The 25,389-nt window shown below is 43.1% G+C and overlaps 1 protein-coding gene across 1 annotated transcript in view; it reads left to right on the top strand.

Moving 5' to 3' along the window:
• Nucleotides 1-25,389, top strand: part of Ppp2r2b (protein phosphatase 2 regulatory subunit Bbeta) — a 282,286-nt gene that overhangs the window by 252,905 nt on the left and 3,992 nt on the right. The window contains exon 7 of the mRNA XM_042692063.1: nucleotides 18,083-18,252. Within this exon, the coding sequence (XP_042547997.1) occupies nucleotides 18,083-18,252 (170 nt within the window). The remainder of the gene's footprint in view (nucleotides 1-18,082; nucleotides 18,253-25,389) is intronic.

Below are 25,389 nucleotides of genomic sequence, written 5' to 3'. Positions count from 1 at the left end.
CTTCCAGGAGAATTCATTTCTCTCCTGGATATCTGGCAGGACAAAGAATGTGATTGTATTCTAACATCCAGCAGGATAATTTCATAGGCCTCTGTTTTATACAATCTCCCAGCCTGCCCATGTCTACTTGTAGCATTGTCTCAGCTTTTGCCCGGAACAGAAGTCCACTCTAACCATCTCCTGAGTTGCCAGGCCCTGCTTCTGTAAGCCACTGGGTCCCTCAGAAACCTACAGCCTGATTCCTGGCTCTGCAGCTGTGCGTATCAAAAAGCCTCCCGGGCCTGGCAACAGCTTCCAAAAAGGGGTTCGGTCTCAATCTGGGGTATAATTAACAGTATTTATTTCAGAGGAGCTTGGTTAGGTTAAAAAGACAAAGCCTTTTATTAAAATGCTTTTGCCTGATGACAGGATTACAAACACACACAGGCATACCCACCCACCCTGGAGAAAAGCCAAACAGAGCTTTGCTACATGGAGAATTCACACATGCACAGAGTCTGAAGGCACTCCGCCCCATTCAGTCTTAGCAGCAGTGAACAGAGCAGGCAAAGGCCCAAGCCAGAGTAAAAAACACACTCCCTCCCCCATCTTCATTTCCATTTTTGATTAATTTAACCAGTTGTCAATTAGTCATCCTGAGACTCCAGTTGAGTGGATTTTCCTAAGAACTAGAAGGCTTATTAATTTTGGAGGCGAGTGTCATTCATTAGCAGTTGACACCTTCCCAGGTCCTGCCCCCTCCTCCCAGTGGGGTCTTGGATGAGAACGCAGTGGAGGCTGAAATTGGTGTGTACACACATGGCTGCAAACCCCCAGGCATGCAGAATGGGAAAAGATGGCCAGGATGTTATTCTAGGTGGTGGCCTTCAGACATCACAGGGCCAAGTGGCCTGTCATCATGGTCCACGACAGGTCATCACTTACCAGCATGCTCAGGCACACCGGTTGGCATTCTGAATTCACAGCTCAAGTCTGTAATCCTAGTTACTCCAAAGATCTGAGGATTGACATTTGAAGCTAGCCCAGGCAGAAAAGTCCACAAGGCTTGACTAATAGCAAAAAAGCTGGCTGGAAGCATGGCGCATGGCTCAACTGGTAGAGTACTATTCGTGAGCAAAAAAAAAAAAAAGCCAAGGGGGAACATAAGGCCTTGAATTTGTCCCCAATATTAAGATGTACATTAATACTGACACACACCAAAAAGGAATGAAGGGAAGGAGAGGGAAGAGAAAAAATAAATGAATTACTTTAGAGGCACTGTCCCTAGGAAGGCTCTGGATCTTAAGATAGTTGGTTTGTTTTTTTCCCTATCAGAGGAAAAACTGGTATGTTGGCCTCTGCCGACTGTTAACAAATCACCACAAACACAGTGATTTCAAACAGGACATGCTTGTCATTCTGCAGCTCCGTAAATAAGTCCAGTGTGGATCCGATGGCTAAAAGCAGTGTTTTATGAGAAAATACCAACTTTGTGATCTTTTACTTAATGAATACTAAAATTATCGTATGCAATGTCTAGTGCTAAAACAGACCGATTTTAAAAGTTGCGACATTTTCTTCAAGTCATAACAATGAAAGGTAGGGTTGGGCACCTGCAGGATGAGTGAAGACAGAGTCTTTGTGGTCATATACTCAGTGAATATATGGCTGCCGGGCACTGACCACACACCAGAGGTGGTAGCTCTGCCTGTGGCATGTGCTATTCAAGGAGCAGGAATCACATATGTAGACAAAGTGAGCCTTGCTGAGGAATACTCCTAGAACACAGCAGTAGCCACCCACTGCATTGCTCTGAATGATGACCTGCATGGTCATGGGGACAGAAGGACAGACCGTGGGCCATCTGCTGTCCCATGAGGAGGAGAAGTAGAAGAGGCAGGCTGGTGATCCAGATGAGGAGCTACATTCAGCGCATTCCTGACACAAAGCTGGTTATTCACACTTTGAAGTCTGTATATCTGGCAGTCCTGTAGGCAATAGCAAGGCACTTAAATATTGTAACCAAAAAAAAAGGACATCTAGGAAGGTTTTGTGGGAAAAAAATGAGTAGGTGATTATACTTCCTAATTATATTATGCTGTGATGTAACAATGAAGTCTCAGAGAGCTGCAAATATAGCTTAGTGGTAGACAAGGTGCTAGGGTTTGATGCCCATCATGGCCAAAAAAATAATCAAATGAGGCATCAGAATGCCGATGCTGGGAAGAAGAGCAAGAAAGCTCTTGAATGCTACAAGCAAAAAGATAACCAAGACAGAGTGGAAGAGGTTTTGGCACTGGTAGGACTTGTTTAAAAACTGGATGTAGGGTTTGGAGGCATGTCTCAGTTGGTAGACTGCTAACCAAGGAGCAAAAGATTCAGATACCAAGTTCAAGTCCTGCTCTTGGGGTGGGGAGGGGACAAAAAACACCTGGATGTGCCTAAGCACCAGTGGCTTATGCCTGTCATACCAGCATCTCAGCTGCGATTCTAACTCAGCCCATGGAGGAACGAATATGAGACTTACATCTTCAATTAACCATCAAAACTCCAGAAGTGAAGGTGTGGCTCACTAGAGTGTCAGCCTTGAGATAAAAACCAAGGGAGAGCTGTAGGCCCTGAGTTCAAGCCCCAGTACTGGCACCAAAACACACATCTGGATGCTGGGGAGCGGGGAGCAAATTAAGTGGTCAAGAAAGAGTACATGCCAAGATGAAGAGGTCATTGATCAAGTTGGAAAAGATGAGAAGGGACAGTTGGAACAAGGGACAAATTGGAAGAGATGAGAAGGGACGGTTGGAAAGAATAATTCACAAAATCTGTGTTTGAAAAGCAAAATATTAAATGATTCCTTTGATATCTTATCTTCACATTTATTGCATGAGTTAATCTTTTTGTTGTTGAGACAAGGTTTGCTGTGCAGCCCAGGCTGGCCTCTAACTCACAATCCTATGTAGGTGTGTACCACCATGCCAGGCCATATTTCTTCTATATAGCAGCTGAGGAAATCAAGGCCTAGGAAAGATTGTCTAAAGCACTAGCAGTTCTTGGCTTGATTTCTTTCTGCAGTGAATACAACTATCCTTAGTCCTTGCATGCGTTGAAAGATAGAGAAGAATCTCTTACATGTGTAATTGACCCATGGTTAAGTATATTGGCTAATTCAAGGCCCCTGTGTGGCTCACATAATTCTATTTTGACAGCTCAGTAGGTGCCGTCAATAAAGGCATTGTGAGATCTGCTGTCCACTCCAGCAGCTTTCAGCCTTCCCGTAAGTTCCTTTATCTGCTGAATTACTCAGCACTTGCCAGCCTCCCCTCGAGACCAGAACAGACCAGAGGCAGTGGAGGGCCGGGGGTGCTCTCCCCACAAAGCTCACAGTAACCCTGGCTTTTCTCTCAAATCTTCAACTTGAACGTAAGGATTTACATAGGATTTCTCTCACATCCAGGCATCCTTAATCTCCCAAGGTCAGTAGTACATCATGAAAGGTCACTGTCACTTGGAAATCCCTAGAAGACCATGAAATTGTCATTGAAGAGTTACATAGGACAAACAAAAATGGGATCACCAAGTTAGGAGAGTGACGTGGCAATCAAACAAAGAGTCGGTAAATAAAAGGTACCAAGTTGTTGTGCCAAGCACCATGGGAATAAAAAGATTCCCGAAATTACTGCCTCTGGGTACTCACACTGGTGGCGGGCACAGAGGATGTTTCTAATATAAGGTTCATTCTAATTGCATGTGGAATTTAGATCCTTGTGTCAAAAAGGCTGAGTAGCCAGCTTTTGCAGAAGTGAAAAGAGGAAGAGTGAAAGGAACAGTGATGACAAATGGCGTCATCTGAAGCACAGCCCACATGTTCCCGAAAGTTCTGATGCACAGCCATTCTTCAATCTCTGCTTGTTGTCTTGGCGTCATCAAAGGGCCCAAAACGTCCAAGCTGGTATTAACCAAATGCATGGTTGCTTGCCTCTGAGCAGTAGTAGCTTCCGAGACAGTGCCTGGCAGATATAGACTTATCCTACTTATTGAACCTGTGAATGGATGGTATGAGACCTAACCTCAGATAAAAATGTGATGTGTGTCTCAGAAGGCAATGGTTGCTGTGGTTCTTGGAGCAAGTATGTGAATGGAGGCATTGGGCAAAAGCTTTTCCCGCATCCCAGGAAAAGCAAACAACTTCATACTTAGAATCATCCCAATTTTAAATTTTTCTCCTAGAAGTTTTCCTGCAGCTTTCATGGCCTAGATAGACTCGAGTACAAAATAGTTCATTTTTTAATAACTATTTGTAAAGGCTACATTGAGAATAATTTACCATATTTTATGGAGCTCTGCACTGGTTTTTACATCTTGACCAGAACTTCTCTATAAATCCAACTCAGGGGGTAGGAGGAACAGGGAAGAATCAGCAAAGTAGCCTGAATAACAGAAGGTTTTAACCGCTTACAGATAAATCCTACAAGAACAACTGTGGGATTTGGGCGCAGTGGATGGCTTTTAGATATTTGTCACAAAGGCCAGCAGATCTTGTGGTTTGGAAATTTGGTTTTAATGAGTAGAGAAGATATACTCTGTAGTGGCCAGTAGCGTGGTTCTGGGATCAAACTAACCCAGGCAGGCCCAAATTCTACCTTTATAAAATGGAACAGAGCTGGGCATAGTGGCTCACTTCTGTAATCTTAGCTTCTTGGGAGGATCAAAGTTTACAAGACTTCATCTTAAGCAATAAAAAGTTGGGTAGAAGAGGATGGTGGTCTGGAGTAGCCCAGGTAAAAAGCAAGACTCTATTGTCCCTGTTCAATTTTTTTAAAAACCAAAAGAGCCGGGCTGGGAAGGTAGCTCAGTGGTAGAGAGCTTGCCTTGCATGCAGGAGGCCCTGGGTTCGATTCCTCAGCACCACATAAGCAGAAAAGCCAGAAGTGGCATTGTGGCTCAAGTGGTAGAGTGCTAGCCTTGAGCTGAAGAGCTGAGGGACAGCGCCCAGGCCCAGAGTTCAGGCCCCACAACCAACAAAAAAAAAAAAAAAAGTTGGAGGGACAAGGGCTATAGAGCTCAAGCAGTAGTAGAGCATCTGCCTAGCGAGTGAAAGGCTGTGTGTTCAAATCTCATTACTGCTCTTATAAAAATGAGATAAGAGATAGTTATGGGACCTCCATTAATGGATTGTTTCTGTGAGAAGGTACCTGCTCCACAATACGCACTCCATATTTATTAGTATTTTAATCAAGATCGATGAACTCCACACTAAAGACATGAAAACTGGGGTTCAGTACATGACAAAGTCAACTATTTAGTCAGAGGTGCAAGATACCCTCTAGCCCTCTTCAGAGTTCATGGCTCAATGTTACAGATACCTTGCAAGGCCTGAGGGAGGGACAGCCCATGTCCAAGCAAGTAAGAGTAAGTGCAGGCATTTTGCTGGTAGAGTCTGACTCGGGAAATCAACATCCATGGACGTCATGTTCTACAGAAGCTACTGTGTTAGGTGCCTAGGGTACTGGAGGGACGAAGCCAGGGTGCCATTAAGGACATCAGCCAAACCAAAAATGAGTATAAGCTCCCTAGCGTGACTCACCTTCCAAATGGCCAAATCACTCAACCGAAGTGCTTGAAGCCTTCCTACTTTAGAGAAGAATGGCTTTCCTTGGAGGGGAAAGAGAGCTCAGCAGGGGTCCAAAAACTGAATAACTACATTGCCCTTGTGCACAGTGTTCATGCCACAGAGACGGCTCTGTGGTTGGTAACCACAGAGATGCTGAAGGGTTGGACAAGGCCATGTTCATTTTTCTGGGACTATGCCCTGACAGATTTCCAGCTCCTAGCATCTGTTTTATCACCAGGTGATATTCAACTTGCAAATCCACAGAAGTGCAATGAGGTTATATGAGAGACAGAAGAGTGCTGTAGAGACAAAGCTTCATTCATACCCTAGCTCTGCTTTTTCTCAAGTCTATGATCAAGGGTGGATGATTTTGAGACACCATGCTTACTCTACATAAAAGAGTAGCACAAGGACCAGATACCTGGAATTCCAGCTGGAAGAAGAGATCGAAAGGATCACAGCTCAATGCTAACCAAGATCAAAAAGACCCCTATTTTAACAAACCAGTGAGGAATGGTAGTTATGCATCTATGACCCAAGGGACAGAGGAGGCTATAAGTAGGAAAATATCAACCAAGGTTGGCCTAAAGCAAATGCACAAGACTTTACCTCAGAAAATAACTAAAGCCAAAAAATATCTGGAAGGATGGTTCAGGAGATAGCACACTTGCCTAGCAAACTTGAAGCCCTGAGTCAAACCCTCCATCTTGCTAAAATAACCACATAGTGTAGACATATAAAACCAGCCCTCTCTTCTCACACACAATAGCACACACCTGTGTGCCTTCCAGAACTCTTTGAGACTTTAAGTCTGGCTGTCACTGGATTCCTATAGGAAGCCAGCCCTGGGAACGCCAAGGCTAGGAAGACCAGAGTCGCAATCAGCCATGCCAGGGTCGGCCTCCAGGTAGTGCAGTGTTGGAGTGACAGAAAATGCTCACCTTATTCTACCAGGAGGCTGCTATGGGCAGAAACTGTTCCTCTCTGCCCCTCTGTGGGTCTGCCTCTCATTGCACCGATTATGTGCATGGCCTGGAAAAACGGAGACGGCTCCGGGAGTGCAGCCCTTCGCCTCTGCGGTGCCATGACAACCAGCTTGCCAGCAATCACCCCTAATAACAGCCCCTCACTCCCGGGCTGCCTCCACCTGGGCAGCGGCTCCCCGGGGAGCTCGGGTTCACTCAGAGCAGCTGCACTGAGCTTCCTGTGGGGCACAAATGATGAGTGGGGGAGGAGAAAAACGCAGGGGAGACCACGCATCTCCAAGCTGAGGTGGGCAGCAGGGACGTGGGGACACTACTGTCATGTGCTTAGAGCCCATAGGTCATGGCCAGGGGAGACAGCAATCTCAGCAATACCTGTGCCCTTCGTGGGGCTGGGAAGAGAGACGGCTACAACAAAGAGACCAAGTGTGAGCGCTGATCAAGCCAGGCCTGCCTCTTACCAGATTTCTTCATTAGACTCCTGTCGAGACCCCAACTGGCTACTCATCATCTTGTCTAGACAGGAGCCGCCTCCTTTTGCTGCTGCCTGTGGAGGAGAATGTATGTGCACAGAGACCTCCTTCAATCAATACCGTTCCACAATGACAGTTCTCAAAGACACCCCAGCCCCACTTGGCTAATCAATGATTATCCCCCACTAAAGGAGGAAAAACAGGCCCACAATTAATGAACTCATCAGCAAATGCTCAAGCTGCTAGATTGACAGGTCAAACGCAGGTTCCTGCTTCCCTTCCTTTACATCATGGATTCCAGCTGAGCTGCTTTTACCAGAAAGTTGAGGCCTGATGAGGTGTGTACTCTCAGGGAACCACATAATCCCTAGTGACCCTCCATCTCCTCAGTTGTACAATGGACATTACTCCCACTCTTTACAGTGCCTGGCAGGTGACAGCAGCTGCTGTGGTCACTGCTTTTCTTTCTGCAAAGTTCATTCCTGAACTGTAATTTCTTAGCTGGAAAAAAAAACATAGATTTTTAACAAAATAAGAGCAAGTTAGGAAAGTGGCTGAGTTTAAGAGAGGAAGACACCATAGCAAAGACTGATGGTTCCGGAAGGCTTCCTGGAAGAGGCGGTGAGTCCTGCAGGTTGAATAGGAATCAAACAGAGCAGGGAGTCCTGACATATTCCCAAAAATGCTCCATAAATATCCAGCATCATTATTACAGAATATATGCCAGTGGTCTCACACTAGGGTCCACATGGCTTACAGATGACTTATGGTTTGATCATACACACACACACACACACACACACACACACACACACACACACACACACACACACACACACACACACACACACACACACACATATATACACACAATTAGGATCCTGTCCAGCACCAGTGGCTCATGCCTATGATCCTAGCTACTCAGGAGGCTGAGATATGAGGATTGTAGTTCAAAGCCAGCCTGGGAAGGAAAGCCCATGAACTCTTCAACTATCCAAAAAATGCCAGAAGTGGAGCTGTGGCTCAGGTAGTGGAGCCTTGAGCACAAAAGCTCAGGGTCAGCACCTAGTACCTGAGTTCAAGTCCCAGAAGTAGCATAAAAGAAAAAACAATCGGGATTCCCCAGAATAATGTAGGGGTTACAAATGAGACACTCTAGCTACATTGGAGCCATGTGCCTGCCTGCTCTCAACTGAAAACCGCAGCCCTTATATATGCTGTGGACAGTCTCGTTGACCACAGTCCAGCCCTTCCCTGTGTTCCGCCCAGGGATGCATCACCTGTGTGTTGCATCTGGCTCTGGAGACAGGAATTCTTTAACCTGGAATGATGAGTTAGGCAGGCCTCAGCCAGAGTGTATGAATAGAAGAGGGCGGAATATTGGCCTGCTGATCCCAGTGTCTGATAGAATGGGCCCTGTATGGCAGGCCTAGGGGGAAGGTCATTGCTTTGATAGGATTCATCTAGCTCATGTCAGATGACAGAGTTTCATGGTCTCCTCAAAGAGGTTAGGGGATCTGCAGTGTGTGCTCAGTCCCACTGGACTTTCTTAGGTGGTAGCCATAATAGCTGCAATGTAAGGACAAAGAAGGTCACTGAGCTGGGTGGCCCAGTACCTCCCTGGGCCACCCATGGAGAGATGGCTGTTGAAAGGCAGTGGACTCTTCAGGTATCCAAGAGGAAGGAAGCTGATTGGGACCTAGGGAAATTAAAGCAGCTGTTTAGAGTAGAGGCTGATATAAACTCATTCCTCCACTCTGACCATAATGTGGCTTAAGGGATGGAATTTTCAATAACAGATTGCCACACATCTAGTAATTTAGTAGCTTGAAAACACAGTTTTGGAATTCAGAAATCTGACTTGGATCCCACTGAGCCAAAGGCATGGTGTCAGTAGGGCTATGTTCCTTTTTCTTACCTTTTCCAGCTTCTAGAGGGAGCCTACATCCCTTGGCTGATGGCCTCCTTCCCTATCCCCAGAGCTAGCTGTTACTCTCACATTGAAACACTCTCATATTGGGCCTCCTGCTTCCCCTTTTATAGAAAAGGACCATCCTTGCTACATTGGACCCATTTAGATCATGCAACATCATTTCCTCACTCTAAACTTAGCTATTAACAGCCTTCATGTCCTCCGGGTAAAGTGGCATTCTCTTCCACTAAGTGTTGAGAAGCCCCCAGCCATGGTGAATAGGATCCATTCTTTGATGGAGGAACCCATCATACCAGTGGCACAATACTTGTTGGTTGATCATTTGAGACACAAGTACTTGTTGAATACTGACCATGTGCCAGGCAATGTGCTTTTATCTCATTTCATTCTTACAACTCTGCAAAGCCAGTTGTGAACTGTGAAGCCAATCTGAAGGAAGAGAAACAGATGTTGCAGCCTGAGACATCTTAGGAAAGCAGTCTGGAGGTTACTAAATCGGTGATGTGATCTTCCAGCCCGTCTAGCTACCCATCCCAGGTCCTACCATCCCTCCAAGGTACACTCACCCCTCCCGATTTTCCTGTCTAACACAGGATGTGCTCCTCCAAATACCATTTTTTTGCACAGTTCCAATGAAGGCTAGTGAGTTGACATTTTTAGGTGGTTGGAAAAAAATCATGTGGTGGCATAGGAAACTAAATTTTTAATATCCAGAAGAGAGCCCTGGTGCTCATCCATTTGCTTTGTAAGTTGCCTTCGTGATATGTGTCTCCCAACTCCTGATCTGTCCAGCAATTATTTTTTTCTCTTTCTTAGCTTTAAGTAGTTGTAATGAAGGGGTTTCAACATGTCCTTTTATAAGTACAACACATCTTGATCAGTGTCACCTTTTCCCCATTTCTCCCATCCTGTCACCTTGGCCAGTGATTGTTGATCATTGAAGGCTCCCATATATTATCATTTCTGGTCTATTTCAGTCTAAAAACAAAATGAGTAATTACTAAAAGACATATTTACGGAGGGATGCTTGAGAATTTGGAAAGGGGTGACACTGATCAACGTATATTCATAAACTGTTTTGTTAAATGGCCAACTCCTTTGTACAACTACTTAAAGATAATTAAAAAAAAGACATTTGTGAATGACATGTAACCAGAAGTCTTTTGAAAATGTTTATATGAAACTTACAAACTGATAAAAAAAATTTTCTTCATGAACTTCTTAATTCTCCATTGGGCCACAGCTGTGCACATAGCATCAAGTTCACTGTTTGCAGAATTGAGAGCATGAAAAGCAAATTCTAAGAGTTGAGCAACTAGGTTTCCCCAAAAATCTCTGAGCCTTAATATGGTCTGAATTCCCAACCTTCAGCCCCTGTCTGGATACTATGTCACTAGGCCCATGGTAGTAGAGTAGCCACTAATTAAATCTTAAATTCCTTCTCTTACTATCCTCAGCTGGACAAAGGCCAGCACTATCAGTCCAAGGGCTTTCTTAGCCTCGATGGGATTTCTGGCTGTTTCTCTCATTGAGCAAAATTATTGGATGGGTCTTCTATATAGTAAAAATTACTGGCTCTATCTCAATCGGAGAGGTTTTTCTCTCCAGGGGCAAAACTGTTGCCTGCATATCTCTGAAGGAAAATTGCCATCTGCCTCACTCTGTAGGAAAATTGCCAGTTGTGTCCCCATTATGGGGAGATTGTCAACCATGTCTCCAAACTGAAAAGCATGCCAGCTGTGCTTCTCTATAGAAGAGATGTCAGCAAAAGGGAGCAATTTAAAACCCTGCACACGATTCTGAGTCCATTCCTCATTCACTGCAAACAGACTGACTGCCACATCCCCCCAGCTCGTTTCTATTGCTTACCTTCTCATCTACCGGAGTCATCAAGGTCAGGATAGTGGAGACCCTGAAATGAGAGACATTTTTTAAATGATGTCCAGAGCTGACCTGGCCCTTGAAATCACCAGAACACCACATAGCTCTTAGGACATGCCCAAGTAGAAGGCTTTTAGGTTTCACATGAAGCTTGCCTTAAACAGCTACCTCCCCTGTTGTCCTGGGTGCAGGTGCTTTGCTAATTGTCAAGCATGAAAATGGTTATCTGTCCTCATGTTCACCTAGGAAATAGGTTACCTTCCATTGGTAGATTGGAAAGACAGACTGCTTGTTCCCCTTCATAACTTGTAAGCAAAAGAGCTGGCATTTCCATCGGGTCTGTATGCTGGCCACCATGGCCTATGGAGCAGAGGTCATGCAGGTCAGCTGTACTGCCCTCCTCTTCCCATCTGTGACCCTCAACACAAGCATGGGATTCTCAGCAGTATTGTGAAAGGTCCAGAGAAAGTTGCTATGCCCAGGACAGTTCCTGTCACTGATCCAGCCTCGCCGCTTCCATCTCCATCCCAGAAGCCACAACTGGCTCTCTGCATACTTCCGATTGCTTTTGCCCCAGCTGAAGTGCATGGAGCTCCAAAGTCAGCAATTTTCTGAAGTTGTCTTATTTGTGAATTCAAAGCTTTCTCCCTATACGAGGTCTATATTCATTTCTCTGATCACCTGAGTCTTCTCTGGGGCTCACCCGAGACACTCTTGCTCCATGCAGCTGCCTTCTATTTGTACATATTATTAAGCAAAATGCCACATGGGGCACAGAAGACTGTAGGATTTTACAGGGAGTGTTAGTTGCTTTTGACTAGCTTTGTTACCCAAAATATATTCCAAGGAACCCTGTACTAGAGACAAACCTGGACGTAAGTGATTTCTCGAATGAATGAATGACAAGAAAGATTTGAAGTAGCATTAAAGCAGTGGTTATCTACAAGGCACCTATGTCTGCCAGGAGACTTTTAGCGATATCTGAAGATGCTTTTGCTTGTAAAACTGGGCAAATGAGGTGAGATGGGACAGATTTGGAGTTGAGGCCAGGTTACATTGCTCAGAATTCTAACAATAGGCCGACTGAATTATCAACCTGGTGGGAGTTCACCAAGAAGGACAGCATTGAGAAGAAGATCAATCAAGAGCCTGTAGGATTTCACAGTCTTTATCACGTAAGAGCTGGGAGAAATCTGCTCAGCATCCCTGACAATTTCCTACTAAAGCCGTAAGTAAGCAGAGACAGTAGGGAGTGATCCCAACTCACTCTAATGAAAAAGGAGGATGACTGAGTTCAAACTCCAGCTCTGTTCTGACTAGCCATGATTTCTCCTAAGGTGACAGATTAGACCAATTCAAATAGCTATGGATGCTGAATGAGTTAATACCATATACCACACAAGAGCTCAACAGATGGTTTTAGGTAGGTTTCCTTATTATGTATAGTAGAGGGTAAGTAGTAAGAGCTAGGTAATTTGTTCCCAGCCTAAATTCTAGCCCAGTATCCTGGACTCCAAGGCTGACCTTTCTGCCTGTATCCTGTCACAGGATGCTAGTGAGGAAGACCAGGAAGAGCTGAGTAGGAACAGCCTGGAAGTGGGACATGAGAGAGAGTACTTCATGTTGGATGAAGACAGTGAAGGCCAAGTGTTGGAAGCAACAGAGAGGGGTGGGAAGAAGCAAGTCCCCTAGCTAGCTAGGTTGCATGAACCTTGCCTGTCAGTCTCCTTCCCTACGAATGAGTACAGCATTAGTGCCTTCTTCAAATGTCTGACCGTTAAATGAGATTATGGATGCAAAGTTTGAAGAACCAAGGACTGTTACCAGATGTCATTATTCTACTGCTGTGACTCACAGCAGCAGCACCCTGGCCCTGCAGTGAATCTGACACATCTCCAAAGACTGGTTGTGTCCTCTCAGAATTCTCAAGATCACTTCCTTATGGGAAGCAAAACATGTCTTCTATATCTTCCTTTCCTTCCAAATGTCTTTTTTTTTTCTGAAAGCTAGTTGGAAAACTTACAGGTCCTCTAAGTGCTAAGCCAAGGGTCTCTGGGAGAAATGGCTGATACATCTCAAGTTCTCTCACTCAGCAGCCAAATAGCGTTATACAACATACTTAGCATATCTGACCATCTCAAACATCGGAGCAGGCATGAGAGGTAAATTTCCTGGCACACACATGAAAGCCCTATTTGTATTTCATGGGTTTTCAGCACCTTTATTCCCTTCTGGTAGCACAGTAACACCCTGTTTATACACAGCTATAGCTAAATCTGGGTGATTACTTAAAATTTCATTTCTTAGAGGTGGGTCTGTCCAGTTTGCTTCAGCAATACCTGAGTTTGAACTCAGAGAGCTTTGCATTCATTAGGCCGACACTCTACCACTGAGCTACATATCCAGCACACTTTTGCCCTGGTTATTTGCCCAGACTACTATCCTCCTGAAAGACTCCCTGCTGTAGCTGGGGTGATGGGTGAGTCTATGCCCAGCTTCCTCCATTGAGATGGAGTCTTAATCAGCATTTTGCCTGAGCTGGCCTGAAATCACTACCCTCGTAATCTCAGCCTTGTGCATAGTTAGGATGGTAGGCACATACCACAATACTTAGCTATTGACTGCAAAGAGATATCATGAACTTCCTGCAGTGGCTGGTCTCAAACCACACCACCTGGCTTGTCTTGTTTATTTTCATGGCCTTCTATTTGGTACAAGGCCTAGCATATGTCCAGCCCACATAATAAATTATGTATGGGCCATGTACTATGTAATGTACAGTACATACTTATGTACACACATTCACATATAAGTTTACATTTTTAATGTACATTCATAAGACACACTTTACAAATGATTGTCCAGGAAGGTCTTATATGTCATACAAGACAAGATTGCATCTTGATTAAGAAAATGGAAGCCAAGGGGCAGGGAAGGTGGCTCAGTGGTAGAGTGCGTACCTTGCATGCATGAGGCCCTGGGTTCGATTTCTCAGCACCAGATAAACAGAAAAAGCCAGAGGTGGCACTATGGCTCAAGTGGTAGAGCACTTGCCTTGAGCTGAAGAGCTAAGGGACAGTGCCAAGGCCCAGAGTTCAGGCCCATGACCTACCAAAAACAAACAAACAAAAAAAAAAACTGTTATGGGGGGGAGGGGGGATTGAGAGGGAGAGGGTGGGAAGGGATGTGAAGGATAAACAAAGGAGGAGGCTGCAATGCTTGATAAGAAATGTACTCATTATCTTGCCCATGTAATTGTAACCCCTCTGTACAGTATGTTCACAAAAAATAAAAATTAAAATTAAAAAAAAAAATAAAAAAAATTTAAAAAAAGAAAATGGAAGCCAAGTAGTAGCAATGCATGCCTTTAATCCTAGTTATTTAGTAAGATGAGGCCTGGAGGACCATAATTCAAAGCCAGCAGGCAAAATAAAGTCCAGAGACTCATTTCAAATGAACTGGTAAGAAGGCAGACCAGATCTGCTACTCAGAGTACCAGCTATGAGCAAAATGTGAGGCCATTTATTCAAGCTCTGGAATCAAGAAGAAAAAAAATAAGACTGAAATCTATGTCCCTGGCACAGTGATGTATACCCAACATCCCAGAGCTCAGGAGGCTAAGATAGAAAAATTAAGAGTTCCAGGCCAACTTGGGCTATCTAGTAAGACCCTTGTCTCAAAAAGAAAACAAGGAACTATTGTTCCCACTTCATATACTATTGAAAGGATTAAATGAGGTGAAACACATCAATCACTGGGCCTGGAATATTATGTTTCTTATTAATTATTGACACAGTGAAGTGTTGCTGCTGAATGAAAACAATTCCTAAAGTTGGCATGCACATTTGAATAAGCATAGATACATAATGACCTGCAAAATACTGTGCTTTTACATTACCTGAACACTGCCCTGTGTCCTGAGTCAGGAAGTCCTTACCCTCTGCAAATAATGGTGGAGAGTATTTCACCTTAAGAAATAATAGTGTTCAATTTTCTCATGTATGTTAGTAGTGTTGTGAATGGAACCCAAGGACTCACTCATGATATAGACAACTGCTCTACACTTCCAACCCTTAAATTTTTGAACTAGAGACAAAATTAAAACATTGTAAGGACCTTTGTAAATAGTCTTTTGTTACTGAGTAGCATTCCAGCTCTGTACTTCCCAGTCTCCAGTTCTCAGCTTTTAGTTTGGTTTTTTGTTGTTGTTTGTTTTTGTTTTGTCCCTTGTGGGGCTTGAACTCAGAACCTGGGCGCTGTCCCTGAGCTCTTGCTCAAAGCCAGCACTCTACCACTTGGAGACAGCACCACTTCCAGTTTTCTGGTAGTTAATTGAAAATATGAGTTTCATGGAGTTTCCTGCCTGGGCTGGCTTTGAATCACAATCCTCAGATCTCAACCTCCTGCATAGTTAGGATTACAGGGGTGAGCCACCAGTGCTCAGCTCCTTGGTAGTCTTGATGAATGAAATATAATTAGCCAACACATACCAGTGCATGCTAATGATAAGAGTGACCAGCATTTATTGAGGACCTACTGAAATCTATGTCTAGCTTGAATGTCAAGCAATGTTAATGTCTATTTTGTAGCTGGGAACACTGAAGCCAGAGCAGTAAACATGTATTGCTAGGCAGGACTGGAATGCCCAGTGCTAAGCCTCACCTTACTGCCTGCAGCTGTTTGGATGGGTGCATGAGGTAGCTTTGAAACCCTCAGTACTCCCACTTCCCTCCCTACTAAGATGCTTTACTTTGGAGTTTCTAAGTCCCCAGTGCTAATGAGACTGCTGTGCAGTAACACTAATGTGAAAATGTCTGCTCATTTAGTTCTCCACTGTGAGGATGCCAATTAGAAGGCAAGGCATTCATTGATGCTGGACTGAAGCCTGAAGAGATTAGGACACAGGCTTAGACCCTGTGTCAGGGCCTTACATTTCTGACTCAATGGGGTTCTAATTCCCAAGTTCAATTATCATCAGTTGTTCTTTCAATGGTTCTATGAGAATGAACGTCTGGGTGTGGGGGGAGGAGGGGGCCTTGGCTCCAGGTTTAACTCAGCAAGTCTTTTTTTTTATTATTCAGTTTTTTATTGTGAAAATACTCTACAAAGGGGTTACAGTTACATGAACAAGGTAATGAGTACGTTTCTTATCCAGCATTGTTGCCTCCTCCTTTGTTTTTCCCCTACCATCCCTACCTCCCACCTCCTCAGCTACCCCCCCACCCCCGCCTAAATTGTAAAGTTCATTTTTCAACATAGCATCTTGTACATCTCATTGTTGAATGGGCCAATCTGTATCCCTATTTAAACAATTTGTTTTTTCCCTTCTGCTCCCCAAATTATACCAACATCAAATACAGTGAAAACAGGGGATATATGGTGGAAGTGGGGGAAGGACATACTAAGCAACAAAAAAATCACATGGTACCTTATACATTAGAAACAATAGCAATGAAGAAAAAAACCACTTGTGTCCCTATCTTGGGGTTCATTTCCCTTAACATCATCTTAGCAAGTCTTAAGAGAAAACTTACACACTGAGGCTCACTACAGGGATTTGCTTCCTGCCTATGCATACTCGTTCAGCAGACAGAAGAAGCCAGTAAACTCAGCACGCTGAAGTCCCATGTTTTGTTCCACCTAAAGTCATGATATTAACCCTAATTAGGTTGAGCCATACACACTTGCCATCTTATAGATGAAATGTAATTGAGTTTCAGCAAAGGTGTGTTCATGCAACCCATCCATTGCTAAGCACCCAGAGGCCAAGGAATTCATTAGTTTATCTGGCTTTGGTTTCAAATGAACAACAAATGTTTGGGGGTTTTTTTGGTGTGTACACTCACATGACTTTTTGGCTCCAGGCTATTGCTCTACCACTTGAACCACATCAACACTTCTGGATTTTTGTTGGTTCGTTGGGAATAAGAATCTCACAAGTTTTCTGCTCAGGCTGCCCACCACAGCTTGTAAGATACCTTCCTAATGTAGGTCACAGAAAACAAAGACCATTGTGGATTAAATACCTATTAGTAGACAAGTTATATAAACCAAAGGGAATGTGATCAATGGACAGGGATTAAGCAATGTATGGGAGAGCATCGTGAAGCAACCTGAACAACCGGGCTAATCACAGTAGAAGAGCTAGGTGTCATTTTTGATAGCTTTCCATGCGATGCTGAGAAGACCATGACTTTCATCTTGTAAGTGAAAATTAACTGCAGCTACTGAGAAAGACCCTGGAAATGAGAGCAAATAGACAATACTCACTGTTTATATATAAAGATTCCTAAGGCATAGAGTATGCCCAAGCTCACTCAATAAGTAAAAGGTCATCTAGCTTTAGACTGAAGGTCAGATGACCTTAACACTTTTTTAATACTATTAAACATTTCCATATAAAAATTCATACCTGAATATTCATATCATTATTCATAATATCTAAAAAGTGAACACAATTTGAATGCTTATCAGCCAATGAACAAATAAATAAAATGTGGTAAGTCCATACAATGCAATGCTATCCAGTCATAAAAAGAACATCCTACAACATGGATGAACCTTTTGAAAATACTGTGCTAAGTAAGAAAAAGCCAGGCACAAATGACCTCCATATTCTGAGTCCTTTTATGTGAAATTCCCAGAGTGAGAACTAGAAAGCAGGTGAGTGTTGGTCCAGAGCTTCTAGAGTGGAAAACGGGGAGTAACTGATAAAGGAGCTCTTTAGGGGTGGGTGGGGGTGGTTGAAAACCTTCTAAATTTAGAGTGTGGTGTTGATTGCATAAGGATGTGGTGATCCTAAAACCCATTGAACAGTGTACTTAAAATACCTGTATTTTAGGGTGCTGTGAGTAGTATCTCCTAAAACTTAGAAAAGTTTAAACATCTAAAACAGCTCTACGCTTTTATGTGAGTAGTGACATCTCGAGTCCAGGAGAAATACAAATCAGAGTTAGTAGGTGCATTGACCTAGACCTTGAAAATAGTACCAGATTACAGGTCAGGTCCCAGGCCAGGCCTTCCTTCATGACAGAACACAGAAACCAGCCAGGTTTCTCTGTTGCCAGGGAACTGACATGCTCTGTTAGTAACTGGTTTATATTTTGCAGACACCAGCTCTACCTAGACACTAAATTAACTATTAGCTCTCTAGCTGGCCCAAACATTATGATAGTCTATGGACAAAGTGGTACTAAATTCATCTTGTCTTGCTTTTGTTCTGCAGTTTTTGAAGAGCCAGAAGATCCAAGCAACAGATCATTTTTCTCTGAAATTATCTCTTCAATTTCGGATGTGAAGTTTAGCCACAGTGGGAGGTATATCATGACCAGGGACTATCTGACCGTGAAAGTCTGGGATCTCAACATGGAAAATCGTCCCATTGAGACTTACCAGGTACTAAAAAAAACAACAGCTACTCATGGGTATACAGAACACTCCCTTTGTGGAGTCAGCCTCCACCTGCAAAAGCTCACAGGTTTACAATGCAGAATAAAAGATGGTGAGGTACTTACTAAAAAAAAAAATATGAGCTGTAAATGCCACAGGATTTAAGACAAGGTTGCATGTGAAGAGGATAGCATTCAATTTAACCTATAGAGACTGAAATTTTAAGGTGGGCTACACACTATTCAGAGTGAGCAAAGTGAATATGGTTCTGACCATGTGATAGAGAAGCTGGTTGATAAAATAAGGAGTTCAGAGTGCAGTTATACAAGGGATAATTTTAGAACAGGGAGACTTGCCACATGAGAATGGTGGAGACTGATGATCATAACCTAGTCAGAAAAGCATGTGCTTAGAATAATATGGTCAGAGGCCTGAGTTGAGAAATGTGGCATGCACAGAAAGGTCACCTTAAATATGGAATAACCAGGGCAGGAAGTTGAGCCTCAAAAAAGCAGGAAAGGGTCTGCATGCAGACTGGCAAGGTTATTCTACCTTTGGTTTGAGTGCACATGGAGAATCAAAAGAAAACCTTGACACAAGAAATGACACTGTGTGATGTTTTCGTGTTGTTTCACTTCACAATTTACAGACCTTAAGGGCACAGGGTGATGGTGATTTAAACTGGAATGATGAAAAGTAGACCAGGGTAGAGAGCCATGGAGAGTTGTTTATTGACTCACGGGGGGGGGGGGGGGGGGGGGGGGGGGGGGGGATCAAGGATCCTGAAAAGGTTTTGGCTCAAGCACTGGGTAGAGAAATGTGGTACAAACACTGGCAAAGGGAACAAAAGAGAGGCATTTGGAATCGTTTGATTTAAAGAGGAAGACTAGACTTTGAGGTAGACAGAATTTAACAAGCCAAACCAAACAAGAATGCTATGAAAGCAGCTGATCCTATTTTAAGAGATTGGGTTACATTTTTTTAAGTAGGAATCATAATATTCCCCTTTCAGTGACATTGAGCATGAAGCATCATATTCATAAATTGACATGTTGAGTTAGAACTTCTTTGTGCAACTACTCGAAGATGATAAAATTAAAAATACGAATATTTCTCATTTCAACTCACATAATCCATGGGTTAGAGTACATTCGCTCCAGTTTTAAAACCATTAACACTAATTCCAGAACATTTTCATTTTACAAGAACATGGTAACTCTGCTGGAGGAGAACTACATGGGGACATGAGATGGAAGAATGTTAGAGTTATTGCGGGATTCTGGAAATGGGTGATGATATGGCTTAGGTGGGGGTATTAGCCATGGAGGTGGGCAGGTTATGGATTAATTTCCAAGGTAAATATCATTAGGATCTAAAGACACATGTTTGATCAAAGAAAGCAAGGGCCGAGGATTATTTCAAGGAAAGGGGGGTTGACATTTTATTTAGATGAATAATGGAGAGCTTGATTTGGGATGTCAAACCAGTTAAACATGCAAATGAAGCTGGCAAGTAGCATCTCAGTGCTAGTCTAGAGTATCTAGCTAGCTAGAGATATGCATTTCATACTCCAAAGTACAAAGTGGATCTCTAAGGTTATAGGGCTACAAGAGGACCCCATAGGCAATGATTATAGAGAAGTAATTTATTTCTGTGCCCTGGGGCCCCCGTGTTTTCAGATTGAAAGTAGGGATATTTGGCAGAAAAGACTGAGGAAAGTGGCCTGGGAGGCAAATGAGAAGAATGTCCCCAGGCGGAAGAGGGCAGCAACTGCCCATGTGGTTGCCACATGTAGTGTAAGTAATCCTAACAGAGGAGTAAGCTGAGTGGGTTGGATGAATGGCTGATTGGAGTGGATTCAAGACTGCCAACAGAGGATGTGAGTATGAGGACCAGCAAGTCTTTCAACAAATTTCATTCTGAATGAACTCAGAACTACGGTGGGATGCAATCTGAAGAAAAAGGTATAGCATGCTTTTAGCCTGACAGAATTAAGCCAGAGTCCTCGAGGAAAGCAAGAAGGGCTAGAATCTGTTGAAAAACTTGGAAGATGAATAATTTAAAAAATAGTAGAGATGAATAAAGAGAAATAAGAGTGGATGGAGTCATAATATTCAATGCACACCCTATGAAAATAAGAAAATTGAGAGGAGAGGCGGGAGAGAATGATGAATGAGATGACATTGATCAAGAGGCATTATATTCATAAACTGATTTATTGAATGGTAACTCCTTTGTACAACTACTTAGGGATGTTTACAATGTTTTAAAAGTAGTATATATAGTATATAAAAAGTAGTGTATAGATTTATTTATTTATAGTATATGGATTTATAATTCAAAGACTAGACTTTGACGTAGACAAGATTTAAAGAAGCCAATCCAGCTAAGAATGCAATGAAAGCAAAGGGATCTTATTTTAAGGTCTTGAATTCGATTGTTTAAAATAAAGAATTAGAGCAAGGGAATCCATGGTGTGTATGTTTCTTACTGCTTCCATTTTCATAGTAAACTAAGAAACAAGGTCATGATCAGCTGGATGGGTAGGAGGAAAGCATGGGAAACATTCAAGGGTCATTCTTGGATCCTCTTGAGATTATTGTTGACTTAAAGATTAAACTGTATAGTTGTGTGTTGTTTCCCCTAGCCACAGTCACCTGCTTGGTATAGGTAAAGCAAGTGCAGAAAGTTAGATTTGGCCAATGATAAAGATTCTGCCAAAAGGATTGCAATGGAAAAGAGAGACAAGGGGAAATTGTCCAGCATACATGCTGAAAGACTTAGTGACACACTTCCAAACCTAAGGAAGTTAGAAGTTATGAAGGGAAATGATGAACATGGGGAAGCAGTCAGGTCAATAGAGTTGATGAATTGCTAGAATCGAGATACTAAAGAGTGATGGACAATGACCAAGTTGCATTGTATTCATAAACTGCCTTGTTAAATGGCAACTCCTTTGTACAACTAGTTAAAATAAGATGAAGTGGAAAGTGTGACTCATGGAGGAGACATGGTAATGGTAATAATAATGGTAATAATAAGGAAGCAGAGGACAAAACTCTCTGAATATGATCAGAGCAAGCAACTAAGATACTGAAGTATTTATATCACTAAGAATGATAAGCAGAATAGGGATGGAGGTACCAAAACTGCCTTTTGAGAACTAACGAGGTACCAAGACTCACGCCTACAATCCCAGCTATTCAGGAGGCTGAGATCTGAGGATCATGGTTCAAAGCCAGCCCAGGCCAAAAAAAAAAAAAAAAATGTTGTGGGATTCTTAACTCCAATTAACCCCCAAAAAGCCAGAATGTTGAATGTTCATAAACTGCTTTGTTAATGGCAAGTCCTTTGCACAACTACTTAAATAAGAATATATTTAAAAATAAATTTTCACGGCTGGGAAGGTGGCTCAATGGTAGAGCGCTTGCCTTGCATGCCTGAAGCCCTGGGTTCGATTCCTCAGCACCATATTAAAAAAAAAGCCGGAAGTGACGTTGTGGCTCAAGGGGAAGAGCGCTAGCCTTGAGCTGAAGAGCTGAGGGACAGCGCCCAGGCCCAGAGTTCAGACCCCACGACCGGACCCAAAAATAAATAAATAAATAAATTTTCATACCTCAGGAAAGGCATCATATCACATATTTATGAAAATTACTTAAAGGTATATGGTGTAATATAGTGTACTTGCTGTGTGTTGAGTCTCCACTAAACAGAAACTCTTATGTTGAAGCTATAACTCTGAATTACTTCAGATGTAATTGTAATTGAAGGTAACATGAAAAAAAAGGAAATGAGAAGCAGAGATTCTGCGAACTGCAGATGGCTATAACAAGGGTGTATAGCAGGAAACTTAGTTTAGGACATGAGACAGAATGACTATGAGGAGCAGCAAGGAGTCCACCTACCCTATCTTGGTCCATGGACTGAGAGCCAAGTCCAGCCCTCCCTGGAGTATCTCCAAGCGAAGCAAATGTTAGTCAAGAGGAAGGATCAGGGAGAAAACCCAGAGGTTGAGTTCCTGAGACTTAAGACTACTTTCTAAGTTCCAGCAGGCACTGGAAAATAGCTTAAGGGCCAGAATGTAAAGCCCACCTATGTGGTTGATAAATTTGTATTACTGCCATGGTTCAAAGAGCATCCTATATGCTAGCCTAATTATCCCTGATTCCTGCTTAGATTTCAGAGCTCAACTCAGCTTTCACTCAGTCATTTGTTGTGGGCCCACAGTCAACACTAGCATCTTCTTCTACAGCAGCATAACTCTCCATACAACTCTCCATACACAGGGTAGAGGGAACTGGAACCTGAGTGTGTGGGGGGGGGGGCGGGGGGGGATACTTACAGCAGGTCACCTGCTAGAAAGCCTGCATCAGAAAAACATGGATTTAGGACACATGGTTGCATGAGCAATTCACGTTTTTATTTTAGGGAAAGGCTTTTGGAACAAAGCTCATTTTAGAACACTCACTATCACATGGAATAATCAACATTTGCAGTTCCTCACTCTGAAGTCCTGTTCTGCTGACGGTCCACTTAGAAATCATCTTTGCAGAATACTAATAGATATCATAGTCCTTATATTGGAATGAACTTGCACATTTTCATTTTTTACCGACAATGGTGTATTTCAACAGAATATAGTTTAAACCCTATATCAAAGATGGTATTATAGACAGATGATGACCATTGTCTTGAACAGAGTTGAAAGGGATCATGAAATTCAGAGAGAAAGAGCCCACCTAAGCAGGAGGGTGTATAGCAGGAAATATAGTAGGGCCTGGGCCGCACTTGCATTTATATCCATGCATTAGCAGGTCCCAGGCTTGCTTTTGTGGATAAGAAGCTGTGGAGTTAAGTGGAACTAGCCATTTTCCAGTTTTCATATAGAATAGGGTTGGAAAACTGCATCTCTGGAAAGTCAAATCTGCACACATACTTAACAACGAAGACACAGCTCCATCTAACCCCAATCTATGACTGCCATGTTTCATTTCTCCTGCACAGAGATGAATAGTTTGTAAAAGACTGTATGATCCACAAATCCTCAAATACTGACAGCAGGTTGAAGATCTCTAATCCAAAATGCCAAAACCTTAAACTCTTTAAGCAACATGAGGCCAGCCAAGAGGAAAATTCGGCCCTACTTCTACATAAACAAATGTCTTTCATTATATAAAATCAGTTCAAAGAGTATATAAAATCACTTTTATGCTGTATATAAGGGGTATAAAACCAAGTGCATTTTGTGTTTATAACTTGGGGGGAGGGTCATTCCCAAGTTATCTTATTCTTTATACACAGACAAAATGTCAAAGATTAACTCTGACAGACTGGGAAAGTTTCCTAAAGGAGGCAGATAGATCCACATCTTACAAAGAATACCACTCCCCTGTTTAGAGACCTTTCTTGCTCTGCCTGGGAGGAGGAATCCATGAGGTGATGACTGTTTGTAGAAGGGATTTTGCTGCAAGGGCTAGACCCAGGATGCCTCCTCCCTGCACCCCCCCCCCAAAATGTGTCTAACAATGCCAAATGATCAACTTATAGACAGTTCTCTTGACCACCCTAGCACTGACGGTTACCCTGTGAGGGCCTGAAACTATTTGAGAATGGGAGAATAAAGGTAGAAAGTTAATTTGCAGAGTTAGAACGGCTTTACCCAGACCAAATAACTCAGAGACCTGGTCAACACATGACAACTCTGGCCGCATTCCTTTGCCAATATTAAGCACACAATCAAGACCTCAGCATCCAATGGAGCTCTTGAGGTTAAGGGAAGAGAAGCAGCCCAGGTTGCAGTGAAACAGGTTAAACCATCATTCTTAATCCAAACAGAGATAAACAATACCCTTGGTACTATCCCTCTGCCTTCTAATTCCACTTCTCTCCCCTGAGTTCATGAACCTGATTCCTGGTGAAGACTTGAGCCCCTGCATAAGGTCAGGTAATAGAGCAGGACAGGCACCTGACAATACTGAATATACCCATTAATATTACCACTTCCTACTAGAAGGTTCCAGAAAGAACACTCAAAAAAAAAAAAAAGGAGCCCAAGTTACTAAGCTCAGAGCCTTATTTGTCTTCTTAATTTTGCTTGAGTTGGTGAGTGTAGCTGGAGAAATGGACCAACCATCTGGACAGTGTCATTTGAAATCCCTGTCCAGCAACTTCAAGTGTTCCATAGGCTCTCCCTCAGTGTTGAAATGAAAGCATTAGAGAGGGTATGTCAGTCAGTCTTCCAGCACTGAGCATTTCCCCCCTCACTCCTGCTCTCTCATTCCTGCTGCTGCTTTCACTGGGTTAGAGAACCTGGAGAGAATTGACACCTCTCACCTCTCTGTAAGCAGCAGCTCCACCTGCAGAGACAACTCCAGAGCATCGTGCTCAGGGTTCTATTTGCTCTCATCCCTGACCCTGTCCACAATTTGGTCACTTCTCACTACTGCCCTTGCCCTTATCCAAACCAGCCCATCAACCCAGCAGCCCATCAACCCAGCAGCCCATCAACCCAGCAGCCCGTACCCCCCCACCCCCATTCTTTTACTTCCCTGGTCTTGGCAACACAACACGCTCAGAATTTTTCTGTGACATCCCTTCACATTACATAGAAGTCCTGAGTGAACTAGTCATCTGTCCCCATCATTCTACTACCTTCCCTTCAGGACTCTACCTCTAGGCCTTTACATAGGCCATTGCCCATGACTGGAAAGCCTTTCTTTCCTCTAGATTCCAATGCTACCTTACCGGGGAAGCATTTACTAATTACCCCTGCATAAGAGTAATCCCCAGATCTCTCAGTACCAGCCTTCCATGTCCTATATATAGTTTCAACATCATCTAAAACATCTCAGGTATAAAGGGTGCATGTTTTCTCTCATATGTAGAAATGTAAATGATAAACATACATAGGCACATCTGCATATACACACTCACATTGACTAAGGTATGCTATACAAAGGAGAGGACTGCAATAGTGTGACTCTTTCCAGTGACTTAAGAGTTTCACAACATGAATACCAGAAAGCTGAAATGTGTTGCTGGAAGGAGAGGAGATCAAGTGGAGGGGGGGGAAGAGAGAAAGAAATGATGTCATAATATTCAATGTATAGATGTAAACATGAAACCAGGTAAGTTGAGGGGATT

Source organism: Dipodomys spectabilis, unplaced genomic scaffold, assembly GCF_019054845.1.
Source record: "Dipodomys spectabilis isolate Male_0828 unplaced genomic scaffold, ASM1905484v1 ptg000147l, whole genome shotgun sequence".
Lineage (NCBI taxonomy): Eukaryota > Metazoa > Chordata > Mammalia > Rodentia > Heteromyidae > Dipodomys > Dipodomys spectabilis.
The sequence above is the reverse complement of the archived record's forward strand: the minus strand, read 5'-3'. Positions and strand labels throughout refer to the sequence as shown.